Here is a 19,828-nt window from a genome sequence, read left to right as displayed (position 1 = left end):
AACACTGGTATAAGATTATGCATGCATTGTGGTTCTTGCATGAACAATTGTTTTTCTACAGGGTTTGATTCTGACATGGTGACATTGGTGTTGGCTGTCAGCAGAAGCAGATCCATCAAGCATGTTGCTCTAGGGAGGAACTTTAATATCCGCTCTAGGTAAGCATTTAACACTCCATTGGCGTTTTTTGAAAATCCACAAAGTTTTTTTTTTAAAAAACCACAAATACAGTCAGCCCTCCATATCCATGGATATTTTTATCCATTGATCCAAGTATCCATGGTTTGAAAATATCTTTTAAAATAATACATTCCAAAGAGCAAACCTTGATTTTGCCATTTATACAGGGACATCATTTAAGGAGGCCCTTAAATTTGAGGGCAGAAACAAACTGGCTTCCAGAGCAGATTGCATAAGATGGAACGATTTGTTCTAATTGCTTGGGCTCACTCAACAACATGAGGGTAGTATTCTGCAGCAGTTAAATTTTCTGTTTCATGTGTTTTGTATAGCCAGTGAGCCACTATGAGTCAGCCATCAGGAACCCACTAACCAATTATATGAACGCAGATTTAAAAAGGAGAACCACTAGCCTCTCTACTTCTTTCCCTTCTAGGGCTACCTTGGCTGATACTCTGCATCGGATTGTTCAGCTAACTCAGGAGTGATGACTGTTGTAAGTATGGACTTCCAGAACAGCTTCAGCACCTGTTTTTCAGCCTGTCTGGGGCAAAAGGGCTTCCAGATCTCTTTGACAGCACACAGTTATAGCACATGTATTCCAGTTAACTGCCATGGTTACAGAATATAAGGACTTGTAGTTGGGTGAGGCACTAGAGTTTTCTGGCAGAGATCTAATACTGTATATACTTACGTATAAGTCAGAAATTTTAGTTAAAAAATTAACCCCAAAAACTGGGCCGACTTATCCACGGGTCAAGTATATCACACATAAGTACATGTATACAAGTATATAACTATGGAAGTACTCTTTAACTCTCTCTTTTTTTTAAGGAATTCTCGGAGTAGAGTGGAAAAAAGCAAGATCCAGTCTGTCCTGGGACCACTAAAAGAAGCACTGCCCTCCCTCTACTATCCCATTTATCAGCCTTTAGGGCGAATACAAACAGTTTATGCCTGCCAAAACTTGCAAGTTCTTGGCATATTTTCCCTTGCTTCATCATTTACATCCTTTGTTACAGGCCCCTAAGTTTACCCTTGACGTATCCATGGGCCATATCAAAATTCATAATTTTGACTCCAAAACCTGCCCTCGGCATATATGTGATGTCATTTATATTTTGATAATAACAGTACCTCACAAAATTACAAATCGCCAGCTTCCGTAGGATGGAGTCAGAACAATTAAATGTGCTGTACTGTTGGCCCTATCTATCCATGAATTATATATAATTCCAATAAACCTTGATTTGGTCATTTTAATAAGCAACACCATTTACTATACCATTGTATAAATATAATGGGACGGAGCATCCACAGATGTTGGTATCCACAGGAGTCCAGGAACAAACACCCAGCAAGTACCAAGGGTCCACTACAATTGGGTAATATGAAATACCACAGTTAACTGAAAACTAATGTTCGTGTAGCTCAATGGCACATCCCAATTGGCACTGATAATACCTGGTGATCCTTCCAGATTTTTCTGTGTCTCAGCTTTAGCGCTGTGTGTCTGTGTTCCATACTCTCTGCGAATGACTGAGATTATGGTTGGCAGGCGGAAATCCCACTGCGTTCTCTTCTGATTTTGTTTCAGTCTGTTGAATCATATCGGTGGCAGATTCTCGCCTGAAACTGGGAACTGGCATCCTTCTAGATGGCTTGGGAAGCAGGAGCAGTTGCCTTGCTATGCTGGACATCAGTGGCAATGCTATGGGAGACTGGGGCGCTAAGATACTAGCAAAGGCTTGTCAGTAAACACAACACTGAGGTGGGTAGGCCTATTTATTTCCTCTTAATCACTTGTCTTTTTCTTTTTTGGAGGGAAAGAGTACCTGGCCTACACATTTCACTCTAAAATTAATGGGATACGGCTCAAAAGGGCTCCAATATTCTCAAAAATTTCACAATGAAAACCGAGATAAATGTAGCCAAGGAACATCAGCATGTGGTCAAGATGGCAAAAAGTTATTACATAGAAGAGCAGACAATAGGAGAAGCTGCAGTAGATCGCATTTGCAGGAAACTACTCAAGTGCTGAGTTAACAGAGCGCAAACTGTTTTGCACTCTGAAGTCAGTTACTTCATAAAGTAAACTGAGAACAAAGGAGGAAAGTGGGGAGAGCAGGGAGAAACTGGGACATTTGGAGGGATTCTGACCTGGGAGATACAACATTGTTAGCACTGACATAGAAATACTTACTGTCTATGTAACAAACTGATATACTTGACTGATGAATCCTCTTTCTCATGTGTTCTCAGGACTTTAATTGGGGACCGGAATAACACAACATTGTGTGGATTTCTTGATTTTACACGCGCTTTGGAGAGGTGAGTACTTCATTACTTTGGGTTGCAGCAGTGTGCCTGCAGTAAACAATGCAAAAAGCTGACCTGGGAAACAATGGGTTTCACATGTCCTTAGTAATAGTTTTGAATAGAAGTTTGCTGCAACATGTAGAACTGAGTGGGGTTTTGTGATGTAGGACTATCCATATTTTCCATGTTTATTCTACCTCTGGTACCCAGGAACATTATACTTCATGAACTGAGGTATACTGTAGTATGAGCCAGCATGGTGTACGTGGTTTGAGCACTGGACTGTGATTCTGGAGACCAGGGTTCAGTCCTTGCTCAGCTGTGGAAACTCATTTGGCAAATCACATTCAGCCTCAGTGGAAAAGCAAATCCCTCGGAACAAATTTTGCTAATAAAACCCGTAATAGGTTCATTTTAGGGTCGCCATAGGTCAGAAACAACTTGAAGGCACACAGCAATAACAGTACCTGTAGTAATGTTCTCAAATTTGAGGGAAAGAAGGTGTGTGTGCATAAATGTGTATGTCTGTGTGTAAAAGTAGAGATTTTCGAGATTCATTCTCAGTTCCTTTTCACCTTGATACCTGGAAAATTATTCCTCTGAACCAGTATTAGGCATAAAGCATATTATCACAAAAATGTGCTGGGCTTGCACTGGCGCTGCCAAAGCTGCTTCATATGCAATAATTATTTGCTACATACCACTCTCAAAAGGAGAAAAATGGCCCATTAACTGGGCATATATAGTTCATGAGAGAAGCAAAAATACTTCTTTCATGTGGAATGGCCTGAAGAAACTACTGTAGCTGCAGACTTTTCATGGAAGCAATGCCTGTTCCACAGGAATTTTACTCTAAAGGTGATGCCATTGTGCAATGAGTGATGTGACCCAGGCTTGCCGAAGCCATCCAAGAGAAAATGGAGGAGGTTGTGCACAAGGTAGGAGAAGGGTGGGTTGGGAAGGGACAGTCACTTGAGAAAATTTTTACTGAGCCATTGGGCTTTGGCCAAGAGACCTATTCAGCATGCATGAAAGTATGGTGCACATGCTGGTACATGCCAAGTATGTGTTAATTTGTTTCTGGCCAAATCATTGCAACCCTTTTCTTTTCGTGGTGGTGGAAGTGGGAATTTTGCAAGCTGTGTCATTTTTTGGGTGCTTGCAGATACAATCTACCTTGCGAGGAATCAGATTAAAGATGCTGGTCAAGGAGAGATGTCACCTACCGTCAACTCTATTATGAAAAAAAATTTTGGTGCTTTTCGGCGCTTTTTCGCACGAAACGCGGCTTTCCAGCGCTAGCGCCTATGGCTTTTTCGGGTTACGAAAAAAATCGGGTTACGAACGCCGCGGCGGAACAAATTAATTTCGTAACCCGAGGCACCACTGTATAAGATTATGCATGCATTGTGGTTCTTGCATGAACAATTGTTTTCTACAGGGTTTGATTCTGACATGGTGACATTGGTGTTGGCTGTCAGCAGAAGCAGATCCATCAAACATGTTGCTCTAGGGAGGAACTTTAATATCCGCTCTAGGTAAGCATTTAACACTCCATTGGCGTTTTTTGAAAATCCACAAAGTTGTTTTTTTAAAAAAAAACCACGAATACAGTCAGCCCTCCATATCCATGGATATTTTTATCCATTGATCCAAGTATCCATGGTTTGAAAATATCTTTAAAATATATACATTCCAAAGAGCAAACCTTGATTTTGCCATTTTATACAAGGGACATCATTTAAGGAGGCCCTTAAATTTGAGGGCAGAAACAAACTGGCTTCCAGAGCAGATTGCATAAGATTGGAACGATTTGTTCTAATTGCTTGGGCTCACTCAACAACATGAGGGTAGTATTCTGCAGCAGTTAAATTTTTTGTTTCATGTGTTTTGTATATGCTCAGTGAGCCACTATGTGTCAGCCATCAGGAACCCACTGACCAATTATATGAACGCAGATTTAAAATAGGAGAACCACTAGCCTCTCTACTTCTTTCCCTTCTAGGGCTACCTTGGCTGATACTCTGCATCGGATTGTTCAGCTAACTCAGGATGATGACTGTGTAAGTATGGACTTCCAGAACAGCTTCAGCACCTGTGTTTCAGCCTGTCTGGGGCAAAATGGCTTCTCAAATCTCTTTGACAGCACACAGTTATAGCACATGTATCCCAGTTTAACTGCCATGGTTACAGAATATAAGGACTTGTAGTTTGGTGAGGCACTAGAGTTTTCTGGCAGAGAATTCTAAATACTGTATATACTTACGTATAAGTCTAGAAATTTTAGTTAAAAAGTTAACCCCAAAAACCTGGGTCAACTTATCCACGGGTCAATGTATATCAGCACATAAGTACATGTATACAAGTATATAACTATGGAAGTACTGTACTTTAACTCTCTCTTTTTTTAAGGAATTCTCTGAGTAGAGTGGCAAAAAGCAAGATCTCAGTCTGCCCTGGGACCACCTAAAAGAAGCACTGCCCTCCCTCTACTATCCCATTTATCCAGCCTTTATGGCGAATACAAACAGTTATGCCTGCCAAAACTTTGCAAGTTCTTTGGCATTATTTTCCCTTGCTTCATCATTTACATCCTTTGTTACAGGCCCCTAAGTTTTACCCTTGACGTATCCATGGGTCATATCAAAATTCATAATTTTGACTCCAAAACCTGCCCTCGGCATATATGTGATGTCAATTTATAGTTGAGTATATACAGTACAGTACCTCACAAAATTACAAATCGCCAGCTTCCGTAGGATGGAGTCAGAACAATTAAATGTGCTGTACTGTTGGCCCTATCTATCCATGAATTATATATAATTCCAATAAACCTTGATTTTGTCATTTTATATAAGCAACACCATTTTACTATACCATTGTATAAATATAATGGGACTTGAGCATCCACAGATGTTGGTATCCACAGGAGTCCAGGAACAAAACCCCAGCAAGTACCAAGGGTCCACTACAATTGGGTAATATGAAATACCACAGTTAACTGAAAACTAATGTTTTCTGTAGCTCAATGGCACATCCCAATTGGCACTGATAATATCCTGGTGATCCTTCCAGAGTTTCTGTGTCTCAGCTTTAGCGCTGTGTGTCTGTGTTCCATACTCTCTGCGAATGACTGAGATTATGGTTGGCATGCGGAAATCCTCACTGCGTTCTCTTCTGATTTTGTTTCAGTCTGTTGAATCTATATCGGTGGCAGATTCTCGCCTGAAACTGGGAACTGGCATCCTTCTAGATGGCTTGGGAAGCAGGAGCAGTTGCCTTGCTATGCTGGACATCAGTGGCAATGCTATGGGAGACTGGGGCGCTAAGATACTAGCAAAGGCTTTGTCAGTAAACACAACACTGAGGTGTGTAGGCCTTATTTATTTCCTCTTAATCACTTGTCTTTTTCTTTTTTGGAGGGAAAGAGTACCTGGCCTACACATTTCACTCTAAAATTAATGGGATACTGCTCAAAAGGGCTCCAATATTCTCAAAAATTTCACAGATGAAAACCGAGATACATGTAGCCAAGGAACATCAGCATGTGGTCAAGATGGCAAAAGTTATTAACATAGAAGAGCAGACAAAGTAGGAGAAGCTGCAGTAGATCGCATTTGCATGAAACTACTCAAGTGCTGAGTTAACAGAGCGCAAACTGCTTTTGCACTCTGAAGTCAGTTTACTTCAATTAAAGTAAACTGAGAACAAAGGAGGAAAGTGGGGAGAGCAGGGAGAAACTGGGACATTTGGAGGGATTCTTGACCTGGGAGATACACATTGCTTAGCACTGACATAGAAATACTTACTGTCTATGTAACAAAACTGATATACTTTGACTGATGAATCCTCTTTTCTCATGTGTTCTCAGGACTTTAATTTGGGACCGGAATAACACAACATTGTGTGGATTTCTTGATTTTACACGCGCTTTGGAGAGGTGAGTACTTCATTACTTTGGGTTGCAGCAGTGTGCCTGCAGTAAACAATGCAATAAAGCTTGACCTGGGAAACAATGGGTTTCACATGTCCTTAGTAATAGTTTTGAATAAGAAGTTTGCTGCAACATGTAGAACTGAGTGGGGTTTTTTGTGATGTAGGAATCTATCCATATTTTTCCATGTTATTTCTACCTCTGGTACCCAGGAACATTTATACTTCATGAACTGAGGTATACTTGTAGTATGAGCCAGCATGGTGTACGTGGTTTGAGCACTGGACTGTGATTCTGGAGACCAGGGTTCAGTCCTTGCTCAGCTGTGGAAACTCACTTTGGCAAATCACATTCAGCCTCAGTGGAAAAGCAAATCCCTCTGAACAAATTTTGCTAATAAAACCCGTAATAGGTTCATTTTAGGGTCGCCATATGTCAGAAACAACTTGAAGGCACACAGCAATAACAGTACCTGTAGTAATGTTCTCAAATTTGAGGGAAAGAAGTGTGTGTGCTATAAATGTGTATGTCTGTGTGTAAAAGGTAGAGATTTCTAGGATTTCTATCTCAGTTCCTTTTCACCCTTGATACCTGGAAAATTATTTCCTCTGAACCCAGTATTAGGCATAAAGCATTATTATCACAAAAATGTGCTGTGCTTGCACTGGCGCTGCCAAAGCTGCTTCATATGCAATAATTATTTGCTACATACCACTCTCAACAAGGAGAAAAATGGCCCATTAACTGGGCATATATAGTTTCATGAGAGAAGCAAACATACTTCTTTCATGTGGAATGAAGAAACTACTGTAGCTGCAGACTGTTTCATGGAAGCAATGCCTGTTCCACAGGAATTTTACTCTAAAGGTGATGCCATTGCCAATGAGCGATGTGACCCAGGCTTGCCGAAGCCATCCAGAGAAAATGGAGGAGGTTGTGCACAAGGTATGAGAAGGGTGGGTTGGGAAGGGACAGTCACTTGAGAAAAGCTTTTTTACTGAGCCATTGGGCTTTGGCCAAGAGACCTATTCAGCATGCATGAAAGTATGGTGCACATGCTGGTACATGCCAAGTATGTGTTAATTTGTTTCTGGCCAAATCATTGCAACCCTTTTCTTTTCGTGGTGGTGGAAGTGGGAATTTTGCAAAGCTGTGTCTATTTTGGGTGCTTGCAGATACAATCTTACCTTGCGAGGAATCAGATTAAAGAGATGCTGGTCAAGGAGAGATGTCACCTACCGTCAAACTCTACACCCAACACTTCTGAACAGGTGAGGACATCTGGGTATCTTTGTTGCTCATGGTGAAGTATGCTGAATATATTAATTTGGTTTTGGTGCTGATGGTTGTTGATTTGATACCCATCCATTCCCACCATCTTGTCTACCTGCCTCTTCCAAGGAGACACACTGGAGAGGATGGAAGGGCAAAATGCTAAATCAGGAATTAAGCATTGTTGTCCTAAGGATATATCCATCCTATGGGAAGTTCCCCTTCATTCCACTTCCAGGCTCATTCCCATCCTTCTAAAGCCCACTCCAGCCAGGTTTTGTGCTACAAAAGGATCTCCTTCAGTGAGTTCAGGCTGAAATCATTGGGAATTCCATCCCATTTCTACCTCTTTCTGTGATAGGCAGCGGATACTTCCCAGTCTCTGCAGAGGTATACTGAGGGGCTGAACCCTGTCCAAGATGCGGATGTTAAAGCTGACATCTTGTGTGCAGAGGAAATCATCAAGGATGGTTTCTCAGCTGATGTGAGTTTTATTCTTACATATTCATATGAATTAGTTACTCAGTTGTGTCAGCTAATAATTTCACTTTTCACTTGAGTATGTTTACTTATATCAGTGCTGCAAATCATGCAATATTTGACAAAAGTAAGTATGTTCCGACTAAGATTGTATTCAGACATAGGACTCTGGTGTGTGTTTTTTAATGGGCATTCATTTTAATTTATTTCTATGGAAGTGCTCTTGATTTATCCGGACCCCTCTGAACCTGAACTAAGTTTACTTTTAACAGAGCAAAGAGATTTAAAACCAAAAGTGTTTTTGGGTTTCCCCACCATTACCTGCGGAGTTTCTGAAGTGAACCACCATCTCCCTGAACTCTGCATTCTTTTTTGCAGTTGGATTGTTCTTGTACATAACTCTAGGATGCGTGTGCTATGATGCATGTGCTGTGAGAGTGTTGATGTGATAGAAAGAGAAATCAAATGAGCATTCTAAGACAATATAGATTTTGGATTTGAATTATAGATTGAGTTCATCTGGTTGATGACTAAACTGTGAAATGTCCTTTGGGGGCTCTCCCTTTCACCAGATTTTGCCCATTTTGTATGAAGCTGGAAGTAGTCCCCACCAGAATATCAACATTCAACAAAAAATTGAAAACCTCATTGAAGAAGTTTCTCAGACCTGTTGGAGGGAAATGCAGGTAGGACAGGATTCTGTAGTCAACAAATAGTGGGTGAGAACAAGGACCTTTCTCTGCTACCAGAGGTTTTGGAGAGCTTCTGGCCACACTTGGACTGTGGACAGATGTTCTGACTCAGTATTGGGCACTTTCCTATGTACCAGATTTGCAGTCTTGTGTCATAAAAGCATTGAAATTGATACATCCCCAGATATTCTGCAAGAGATAGCTATGTCCTGGGGGTAGCTTGTCACAACAAACAATCAACACCTTAAAGACTAATAGATTTTATTTGACATAAGCTCTCATGGGCTGAAGCCTACTTACATCACATGAAATGGGTTGCTGCCATGAAATCTATTGCCAGAAACTATAGATACTATGCATTTATTTATTTATTTTTAATATCCTTATTGTGGAAGGAATAAGCCCAAAATGTGTCTAGGGAATCCACGAGGTCCTTTGTTCTTGAAAGCTCATCTTGGTAAGTGGTGAGGCTCTGCAGGTCATGAACACCCTGACCATGACCTTAAAGCTGAGTAAGTAATAGAACTGTAGGCAAATGCTTAATGGCCATAATTTATTAATGTTGCTATTTTTTAATAAGTGACTTTTGCCTATTCTCTCTCCTGCACTAAATGACCTCCAGTCCATGTTACAGTAGTGCTGCAGTTTTGTTTGTTTGTTTTTGTTGTCTCCCTTCAAGTTGTCTTTGACTTACTATAAGGTTTTCTTGGTAGCAAATGTTCAAAGAGGGTTTCCCATTGTTTTCCTCTAACACTGAGGGTTACTTGCCCAAGGGTCCCCCAGTGGATTTCCATGGCTGAGTTGAGTTTCGAATTCTGGAGCCCAACACTCCAACTAGTGCAGTGTTATAAGACAAATAGGAGATTTGAATTCTCCCCCTGGCATTCCTGTCCATTGGTTAGACTCAGGGCTGACAAAGGTTAGCATCATTGGCATTCACCCATGCCAATAGGCTTCAAAAATGGGTGACCATTGCCAGCTGTTAGAACAGTGTTGGAGATAAGGTAGTCCTCTAGATTATTGTAACTCCCAGCAGCCCTAGCCAACACTGCCAATAGAGAAGAGTGCTGGGAGGTGCAATCCAAAACCATCTGGGGGGCTGCATGATTCCAACTTCTGTCCTACAGTCACCTGGCTATGCCAGGGAATCTGGTCTTCACCAGCCCTCTCTAAGATTGTAAGCAGTGAGTAGAGCAAGGAAAAGGGCCAGTGTGGCATCCCTCTTAGCAGTGGTGTGAATTGGGCACTGAAAGACAGCAAGTAAATGGATAGTAGCAGCAGCAACAATGAAGAGGAGGTAGGACTACTCAGGGAGTGTCTTTCTAGAGCCAACACAGCTCGTGTTTTCTTTGTAGTCCATCATGCAAGCGAAATTAGATGCCATGTGGAGCCTTTGCCCCCAAATCCTGCAGAAAGCTGACTTTGGGGACCATCTGATCTGCAACCTGCCAGAGAAGACTGTCCTGGACCAGTTGCTGACAGACATGAATGTCAAGCTCATGTGAGTGAGTGAATGACAGACTTAATCTGTGTCTTCAAGTCAGACCAAATTGCTTGTTTGAGTTGGAAGCAGCTGAAGGAGAACGCTTTGCTGCAGGCTGCATTTCTCCTTGAGTCTTCAGCTTGTCTGGTGTGCAGTGTCTCAGCAGAGAAACATGTAGAGGAGAGATGACATTCATTGTACTGTCATTTTGGGGTTTGTGTGACTGTACTATTGTTCAGCAATTTCAAATTTTATCTGTAAGATTCTCATTTTGTCTGGTGTACGGTCCAAGAGAATTTTCTCCAATGCTGTGGCAGATAAGACCTCTTCTCTGCCTACATGTCAGTCTCTTCTCTGCATATACAGCTCTTGACAGCTGTCTGTGCTGCTAGGGCATATCCACACCAAAGACTTAAAGTGATGTAACAGGCATTCCCTGTTCCCAAGTTTGGGACCATAGTTTGGAGAGGATCTGAGCATGTCAATGGGATTCTGAGCATGTCGCTGAACAAGAACTCTCAGCATGCTCTTGAAAAAGCAATTCTGTCTTCATTTTGTTTCTTATTGCTAATATTTTATCTAACTCATAATTTTCAAATTTTCATGAAATGTATTATATGACCATATTCCATTCTTCTATATTCTGCTTTCTAAAATATTTTGACTTGTATAGCCCTGATAATCTTTTGGAGGGATGAATATGGGGCTGTCTGCACAGGTTAAAATGGTGCTGATGTATATTACTGTTTGTGTCAATGTATTTCAAATGCATGTGTAGGTGTGCTGGCCACATCCACTAGGGCTTTGAACTCATACATTACTAGCATGTGGACACTAAACTCTACACACACACACACACAGAGAGAGAGAGAGAGAGCATCGTATGCCTTTACAAAATAATGAATGTAGGAAAGAAGAGTTTTTCCTCCCATAATATTAGAAGTCAAGGTCACCCAGTGAAATTGATTCGTGGTTCATTCAAGACAGACAAGAGGCAGCACCTCTTCACACAGTGGGCAAGTAATGTGTAGATTTTGTTGCTGTGAGATACAACAATGGCTGTAGACTTGAATGGCTTTAAAATGGAATCAGGCAAATTAATTTAAGAACAACAACAAAACGCGACTTCTAACTGGAACTTGCAGATTCAGAGGAGTCTGAGTTGCCAGGGTGACAAACAAGGACTCTTGCCTTCACATCCTATAAGAGGGCTTCCCAAGAAATATCTGACTGGACAGTCTGAGGATTTTATCACATGCGGGTTCGAAACTGCAGTTGCAGCAACCTGACTCATTGCTTCTCTGCCTCTGAAGCATTCGTAGAGGGCATCTTTTCATTGACAGGAAAACCCGTCAATAAGTGGCCAATCGTGCTACCACCCCATTTCTGCACAAGTATGATAAATGACAGTCCATGGTAAATAGATATAGAATGGCAGACACCTGGCTTAACAAAACTACATATGAATGTGACATAGGAGTCCTAATAGACCACAAGTTGAACATGAGTCAACAGTGTGATATGGCAGCTAAAAAGCCAATGTGATTCTAGGCTGCATCAATAGAAGTATAGTGTCTAGATCAAGGGAAGTAATAGTGCCACTTGGTCAGTCCTCACCTGGAATATTGTGTCCAGTTCTGGGCATTCAAAAGGGATGTTGACAAACTGGAGCGTATCCAGAGGAGGGTGATCAAAATGGTGAAGGGTGTGGAAACCATACCTTATGGGAAGAGGCTAAGGAAGCTGGGTATGTTTAGCTTGGAGAAGAGATGGTTAAGAGATGATATGATAGCCCTGAGCTTGGCTTCTCGCCTTCCATCTTCCCCACTTTTTACTAGCCAGCTTACCAGCATCAAAGTCTCCATTGACAGTGGGAATCCTACAGTGATTGCTACCTTGCGCTGCTGTGGGATAACAGTCATGCTTTATCCCTTTACTTCTATAGGGAGATCCAACTGTCAGTCACTGAGGCCGTGGCCCATAGTATCACTGACAAGGCTTTGAAAGAATTAACTACCATTGAAGACATGCTGGTGAGTGCCAGGAAGAAAGTTGGTCACCTTGCATAGACAAGCCTGATCCAAAAGAGGAGTTCTGTTACTGTGATTCCTCGATATTTCTCGTTCCATTTATTTAACATGTTATTATCCTACTTTCTCACTATAGGTGTCAAAAGCCAGACTGAGTACAGTATCTCTTTTAGCAGATGGTGTTCACAATGGATATGGTGTATAAATACTTTATTAGAATTTAAAGATATAGCCGTGTTGTCTGTCGAATCAGTACCTTTCTTAGGTACCTAAAACCCTTTCTAACTGCTACTCAGAGACTTCTGGAAGTCCATCAACTCAGACAAATGTTTCATGCAGCCGATCGGCCAAAACATCCAGAAATATCCACATTTGGGGGAGGCATGATATTGATGGGAGTTTATGCCAAAACATCTGGTAGGGACCAAGGATGGGGAAACCGCCTTTAGAGGGAATAATAGAATTTATATCCAGGCTGTTTTCTGAAATTCATTTCACATCTGAGCACTGCGTTATACTGCTGGGCATAGTGGCTTTCTTGCTATGACATTGCCTTCATCTGACAAGACTTTTGAAAGAGCAGCAGTGAAAATTGCTTCTGATCTGTTGTTGACATTTATAAAATTATGCTTACCAACTTGGTTCAATAGAACAAATGGAACTGTTAGACCTTGCCAGTTATGTTTTCTTTCAGGAATAGTAGAGGTTTACTCTGCTTAACCAGCTCAGTTCCATATAAATATCTGCCTCTGTTTCTGGAGATTGCTTAAGGGCAGAGTGGAGTGGGGTGGAGTGGAGTAGGAAGCCAGTAGTGGTTTGAGCACTATGGCTGTGGAGATCAGGGTTCAAATTCCAACTCAGCCTTCAAAACCCACTGGGTGACCTTGGGTAAGTCACACACTCTCAGCCTCAGAGGGAGTCAAAGGCAAAAACCCTTTTGAACAAATCTTGCCAAGAAAACCCAGGAAACCTTAGAGTCACCCTAAGTCAGAAACGACTTGAAAGTACACAACAACAACAACAAGGGCATATATTGACCACAGATTTAAAATAATTCCATAGTTGTTTCCTCCAGGAAACCCTGGGAGCTATAGTTTTCTGAGGGCAAGTAGTAATTAACCTTCAGAGTACAGTTTTCAGTGTCTCACTGAACTGTAATTTGGGGACATTTTCGGAGAAGCTCTGACAGGTGGTATAAAATCAGGATAAGGTTGTCAAGGACGTGCAGGAATTGTGTAGACTTCCAGATACCAGTTCCTAGCAGGACTAGCCAGTACAGCCAATGGTGAGGAATGCTGGGAGTTGCAATCCAAGAATATCTAGAGAACTGCATGATTCCTACCCTATTGTAATGGGTTGCTCTGTTCATCCATCTCTTAATGGTAGGATGAGACCCTCTATGGATGAAGTGAGATGTAAGATAGGTTCCTTCATCAGCACTACTTCCATATGAATATACTGTCCAAAAATGTTTTAAAAGGAGTGGAGATGGATCCCAGGTGTGAAGTCTAAGCAAAGAATCAGCCAGGCATACTTCTCTCTGCAAAGACTCTACTTTGTGGTCTTTTCCCAGAGGGCTGCCTCAGTCTTGTACTTGTCTTTGGATTCATGCAGCTCCATTGTGATTTGAAGTATTGTTTCCTCTCTCTTTAAGTACAAGATGGCTGTACAATGGAAACCCAGTAACTCTGTGAACATGCTGCTGACACCTGATCGAAACAGTAAGGCTTTACTATATCTAACATGTGGATTTGCAATTGATTGACTGGTTGAATCCAAAGGGTGCTCAGCAATGGCTCCTCTTTATCTTGGAAAGAAGTGACCAGTGGGGTGCTACAGGGTTCTATCCTGTGATTTTTCCCTTCCAACTCTATGATTCTGTGTATTTCTGACCTAAACCACTGTGCTCCCGTTCTAAAATCTACAAGGCTGGAAAGTTTTTTAGCTGAAACAATTCTTTAAAAATCAGAATATGACAAACATGCTTTAAAGTAAACATTGTCATTTGGGAACTAGTGTCAAAGAGTTAGGATTGGATTTGCCTACCTGTTGAGTATACAGTTTGTGTATTGTGCCGAAATGTTTTGAATTGGTACAGACCGCCAGAAAGAGGCGCCAGGGAGGCGCCTCTCTTTGCTGCGCAGGAGCACCTCAGCATACAAATTGTGCGGCACTGCTGCGCAGCAGAAAAGGAGCTCCAAAAAGCGGCTCCTTTTTGTGGCGCCACAAAGTGCCAGAGACGGCGCAGTTACGTCGCAGCTGTGCAGCACCGTTTAGAGGTGGTACAGCTGCGTTGTCATCATTACGTGCGCTGTCTGTATGGCGCTGCGTAATGGCGCGCATGCATGATGTGCTAGGGTTGCGAAGCATGTGCACGCACTGCCCCAAGGCAATCCTACCACGTCGTGGACATGCCGCAAAGGGCCCATCTGTACAGGGCCATTGTAACACAAAAACTCTACTGAAATTCATGGAGTCATAAATGAATCATGACTAACTTCAGTGGGGCTTGAGTTGACTAGTTCTCTCTGGATGTTGGCCAATGTTCTTTCATTCCTGTATACATCTATCTCAGAACTTGCTCGATTGACTGATTCATTGATTCCAATGCCCCCTTGGAATCCTGTTTCCTTACATAATTTTGTGTACATCAGTTTTAGAATATGTTTGGACACCCTAAACTAAAATCAGGACCAGCAGGGTGTAGTTGTTTGAGCATTGGATTAGGACTCTGGATCAGGGTTCAAATTCCTGCTCAGCCTTCAAAACCACTGGATGTCCATGAGCTTCTCAGCCTCAGGGTAAGGCAAAGGCAAACTGACTTTGAACAAATCTTACCCAGAAAGCCCCATGATAGGTTCACCATAAATTGGAAATGACTTGAAGACACACACAATACACAATGCACAAACTAAAATCACTGGTCTCTGTGTAGTAGTGGTTCCCAACGGGTGCCTGAGCACATCTGGAATAAGTGATACAAATCCACTCTTGCTTCTTAGTTTTTCCATGGCCAGTTTTGCAATAAAGAACCTCCTTCTTCTCCATAGATTATGGCCCAAAACACACTTCAGAAATAAGCAAGTTTGAGACTACTTTAACTGCCCTGGCTCAATGCTAGGGAATCCTGGAAACTATAGTTTTGTGGGACATTCAGCCTTCTCTGTCAGAAAGCTCTGGTGCCACAATGAACTACAATTCCCAGGATTTCCCACCACTGAGCCAAGGTAGCTAAAGCAGTCTCAAAAACTGAACTATTTCTTCAGTGTGTTTTGGACCAACATAGACAATATCAACTTCTGACTTCATCCTTTATTTGTTTAGAAATTAAGAAAAAATATGGGATGCAAGCATATACTTATTCATAAGGGCCCAGGTTCAAACCCTGCCATCTCCTGTTAAGAGTAACATGTGTGTGTGTTGTGTGCCATACCTATCTGAAATCTTGGAAAGCCAGTATCACAGTATTAGATGAGATGAACAGGTGGTCTGACCCTGACATTTTAAGCTGCTTGCTGCTTTCTTATGAGGAGTGGGTGGGATCTAGGGAAAGGTACTCTAGTGACTGGAATGGAGGTGGCAGCTAAAAAGGAAGGCAAGATCTGGACTCCACATGCCGCATGGGACTGAGTAACTGAAGCCGTAAGAAGAGGTGAGTGGGGAGTGATTGAATATGCAATGCAGAACGTGGTATTGTAAGAACTGTCTCTTGCCTGTGTGAGTGGGTGGCTGGATTCAAGGAGTCAAAGCACATATTTGCTTGGTTCCTTTCCAAAAGAGAAGCCAGAGGAGATCGGTTGGAATCCTGCTTTCACCACCATCGCCTTGCACAAAAGCAGACACCCACATGACCAGATTTCCAGGCTCTGCACAGAACCACCCACCCGTGTCATTTTCATTTTCCAGAGTAGAAAATGAAATAAATCTGTCGTCACCCCAGCTCCAGTTCCTAAAAGCAAGAGCTGGCCAGGAAATAACACCCCGGCAGCTCTTCACCTGGTATTTGTGTGTATGTTTTTATACACACACACATATATATATATGTGGATGCCAGTGGGTGCTGAGAGTAGGAGTCCTGTGCTGCGCAAGACCCACCAAATCGGTCCCAGCCAGCAGATGCACAACCAGCTCCTGCTCCTCCTCATCCTTCCTGAGGCAAGTTGGGCTTTTCCCATTGGTGGACCAGGAGCCCATGAACAGCAGTAGCCAAGTCGGCCTTGTCAGTTGAGTCGCTTGGTATGTAAGAGATCTGCCTGTGTGACAGGAGAGGCTGCTGTGCTGCACAGTGGGAGTCTGTTGTCCGCCTGGCAACGCTGAGCATCTTCTCTCTCCCTTCTCCTCCTCCTCCTCCTGCATCCTCCTCTTTCTCCCTCCTCCCACCCCTGCTACCCCCCTCCTCCTTTCCAGGTCTTTTGGACCTTGATGTGAAGGTAGAGGCAGAAGATAACAAGATTGGGGCTCCCCAAGCTGAGCTGTCACTCAGCTGTGCCTCCTCCGCAAAGTCACGCCCTGCCTCCACAAAGGATGCTGAGGCTGGGAGCAGGCTGCTTCCTTGCACAGAGCCTGCATCCCAGGAATCCCTTATGGACCTGCCGACTGCGGGAGAGAAATTGGAGCATTACACCCGAGACAGGCCCAGGCCCAACCGCAGGAACAGGCAGCCTCCCAGCAGGCCCAAGGTAAGGCATCCCTTGGCCTTTGTGCCAGTCCTTTCTGCAGATGCACCAGGCGGGTGTGTGTGTGTGTGTGATGGGCAAAATGCCTTAGTGGGTGTTTATTGTAGCCCTGGAAGATGAAACCAACAGGGCAGCAGCTGTTTGATCATGCACTTGTCAGCTGGGCACCGGCCACCACTGCGTACAGGACAAGGCTGTTTATGTATGAGTAGATGCAGCATTTGGAGGAGCTGGAAGCAGATCTGGGCTGCCTGTGTTTATTTTCTGAGTGTTGGGGGATGGAAGGGGAGGGAATTCCTAGGGGTGCCTAATCTGGGGAGGAAAAATCCCTACAATCTACTGTACCAATTCCCTCTACATGCATGCCTTGGCTTTCTTGTATATATTTCTCATCATTCAAGCATTTGTGAGGATTTGTAACTTGCACCCTGGTGCCTGGGCTATCTATTTGCCTTTTGATGAAAAGTGATGGGTTTGTTTGTTTGTTTGTTTGTTTATCCATTCATTTGCTTCATTTTCACTGCTTATTTATCCCGAGGATCTCGTGGCATAATCCCTACCAAGCGAGGCCTTTGATTGTTGGACATTTGGGGGTATTTGATTTGTTTCCCAGGTGAAGGTGGAAAATGGGATTAGCTCCAGGAGATGGCATTTCATCAGGAAACGGTCCATTTATGGAATTATCGTTGAACCTCATGACTATATTGGGAAGTAAGACAAGAAAAAGCACTTTGTGGTGCAACCAAGCTGTATATTTGAGGATTAGATGGAAATCAGTGTTTGTTTCCAGCAGGGAGGGTACGTGTGGGGTGTATTTCATGAACAGTATTTACCTGTGCATATAGCAATATAACGTCTCAGAAGATGTTAGGTGGAAAGTTAAGATTTGAGGCCCTGAAAAGGTAATCTTTATTTTTTCTCAGAAACCTTTGGAGAGTCAGGCTTGAAGGCCTTTTTATTTTTTGCCCACTACTTTTGATTTAAAAAATGATAAACAGTGTAGCCAGCACAAAGTGACTTTTGCGTGTGGTGCAGGTCTTATGAATTAGGTTTGATTGCTATTCACCACATCCTTGTGCATCTTTAAAATGTAGATTGGACCAGGCAGTGATGGCGTGGGAGATGTGATATCATGGCTTGATAATTAATATTTATACAAGTGGGCACTCGCAAGGAATTCCAAGGGGAATGGCGTGGAGGAGCAGAAGGGACTGGATTTCTACTTTCACCTGCTTCCTTTTCTCGAATGATGAATCTGTTCCTCTTGGTGACTTGAGTGCCTGAGGGAATTCATTTATTTAATTTCTATCGTGCCTTTCTCCCAGCAAGTGGGAGATTCCAAGGCAGGAGTAAATTTCCTTTTTGCTTCTGAGAGGACTAGCTCAGAAATAAGACTTTGGCTACTCTTTTCTGGCCATCTGGCACTTTTTACAAGGATGGAGATCTTGACTTACTCTGCCAGCCCTGATTGAAATACCCAGAGTACCACTTTTCTTCGCTGATGGTTATTTTTGTAACACATCAGCCTTGTAACATAACTTACTGATAAAAATTGTCATGAGAACTTGACAAAATAAAGTTGAAATATATAGTTGCCCCTCCATTCTTGGGCACTTGGGATCCATGGTCCTGAATATTCACGGAGGGGCAACCTCCATTATTTTCAATGGGGCGCCCCCCCCCCATGTCGCACGTTTGGCATGCACCCCATTAAAGCCTATGGGGCTTGAATATCGGCAAGCCTCTGCTTTTGCCGGGGAAGTCTGGAACAGATTCCCCGTGAAAACGGAGGGCTGACTGTAAATATAGAATGGGGGACATCTGGTTTAACAAGACTACATGTAAAAGGGATCTAGAAGTCCTAGTAGACCACAAGTTGAACATGAGTCAACTTGTGCTATTCTTATGATCCACATATTAAAGATATTCGTGACTTTCACTTTTCACATACTGAATTCATGACTATCAGAGGCGGCAAACAGCAAGCAAAGTTGCTGTTTTGTTTGTTGTTGTTGTGCCTCTGAATCATGTTTGACTTATGGTGACAGTATCATAGGGTTTTCTTGGCAAGTTTCTTCAGAGAGGGTTTGCCTTTGCCTCCTTTTGAGGATGAGAGAGTGTGACCTGACCAAGGTCACCCAGTGAGTTTTTATGCTCGAGCGGAGAATCAAACCCTTATCTCCAGAGTCATAGTCCAATACACAGTTCATTACATTAATGGAGATGGAGATTTGTGAACAACTGTTGCTCATGAGAGCCAAACAAAGCCTACATAGTTAGAGACAATGTAATTTAGATTAATTTATTTATTTGATTTTTATCTCACCTTTCTCCCAAAACCTGGATTGAGGTCGGCTAACAATCATGCTAATACAGTACATAATTTAAAAATATATAATATTGAATCACTATTCAGTTAAAAGAAATTGACCAGCACATCAACAAAAAAAATACAATAGCCTTCTGTTAAGTCGCTCTTCCTTAGCAGCCAGTGGCTTCTCCAAAATCTATCTACATTTTTAAAAAAGTATTTGTGGGAAATCTAAATTTCCCTTGGAAGGGAATTTCACAGTTGTTGTTGTTAACTGCCCTCAAGTTGTCCTCATGGTGATTCTGGGGTGAAATAGTTGGGCAAAATGAAGCAGTTTCCAGCCATTCTGGGGGGTTCAGAGGACACATGCCTTGAAAGTGGCTGGAAACTGGACTGAAGCTGTGCTCTGCGGCTAAGATCCGAGGCAACAAGAAGCTGGGATAGTCCAACT

At 42.5% G+C, this 19,828-nt stretch overlaps 1 protein-coding gene across 1 annotated transcript in view; it reads left to right on the top strand.

Moving 5' to 3' along the window:
* CARMIL2 (capping protein regulator and myosin 1 linker 2) overlaps window positions 1–19,828 on the top strand; it is a 52,971-nt gene that overhangs the window by 21,307 nt on the left and 11,836 nt on the right. The window contains exons 19-30 of the mRNA XM_042437771.1: window positions 62–158; window positions 4,505–4,562; window positions 5,692–5,867; window positions 6,371–6,439; window positions 7,285–7,378; window positions 7,609–7,704; window positions 8,067–8,189; window positions 8,758–8,871; window positions 10,233–10,378; window positions 12,306–12,393; window positions 14,045–14,111; window positions 16,798–17,069. Of these exons, the coding sequence (XP_042293705.1) occupies window positions 62–158; window positions 4,505–4,562; window positions 5,692–5,867; window positions 6,371–6,439; window positions 7,285–7,378; window positions 7,609–7,704; window positions 8,067–8,189; window positions 8,758–8,871; window positions 10,233–10,378; window positions 12,306–12,393; window positions 14,045–14,111; window positions 16,798–17,069 (1,400 nt within the window). The remainder of the gene's footprint in view (window positions 1–61; window positions 159–4,504; window positions 4,563–5,691; window positions 5,868–6,370; window positions 6,440–7,284; window positions 7,379–7,608; window positions 7,705–8,066; window positions 8,190–8,757; window positions 8,872–10,232; window positions 10,379–12,305; window positions 12,394–14,044; window positions 14,112–16,797; window positions 17,070–19,828) is intronic.

This window comes from Sceloporus undulatus, chromosome 8, assembly GCF_019175285.1.
Source record: "Sceloporus undulatus isolate JIND9_A2432 ecotype Alabama chromosome 8, SceUnd_v1.1, whole genome shotgun sequence".
Classification (NCBI taxonomy): Eukaryota; Metazoa; Chordata; class Lepidosauria; order Squamata; family Phrynosomatidae; genus Sceloporus; species Sceloporus undulatus.
This window is presented reverse-complemented; position numbering and strand designations above follow the sequence as displayed.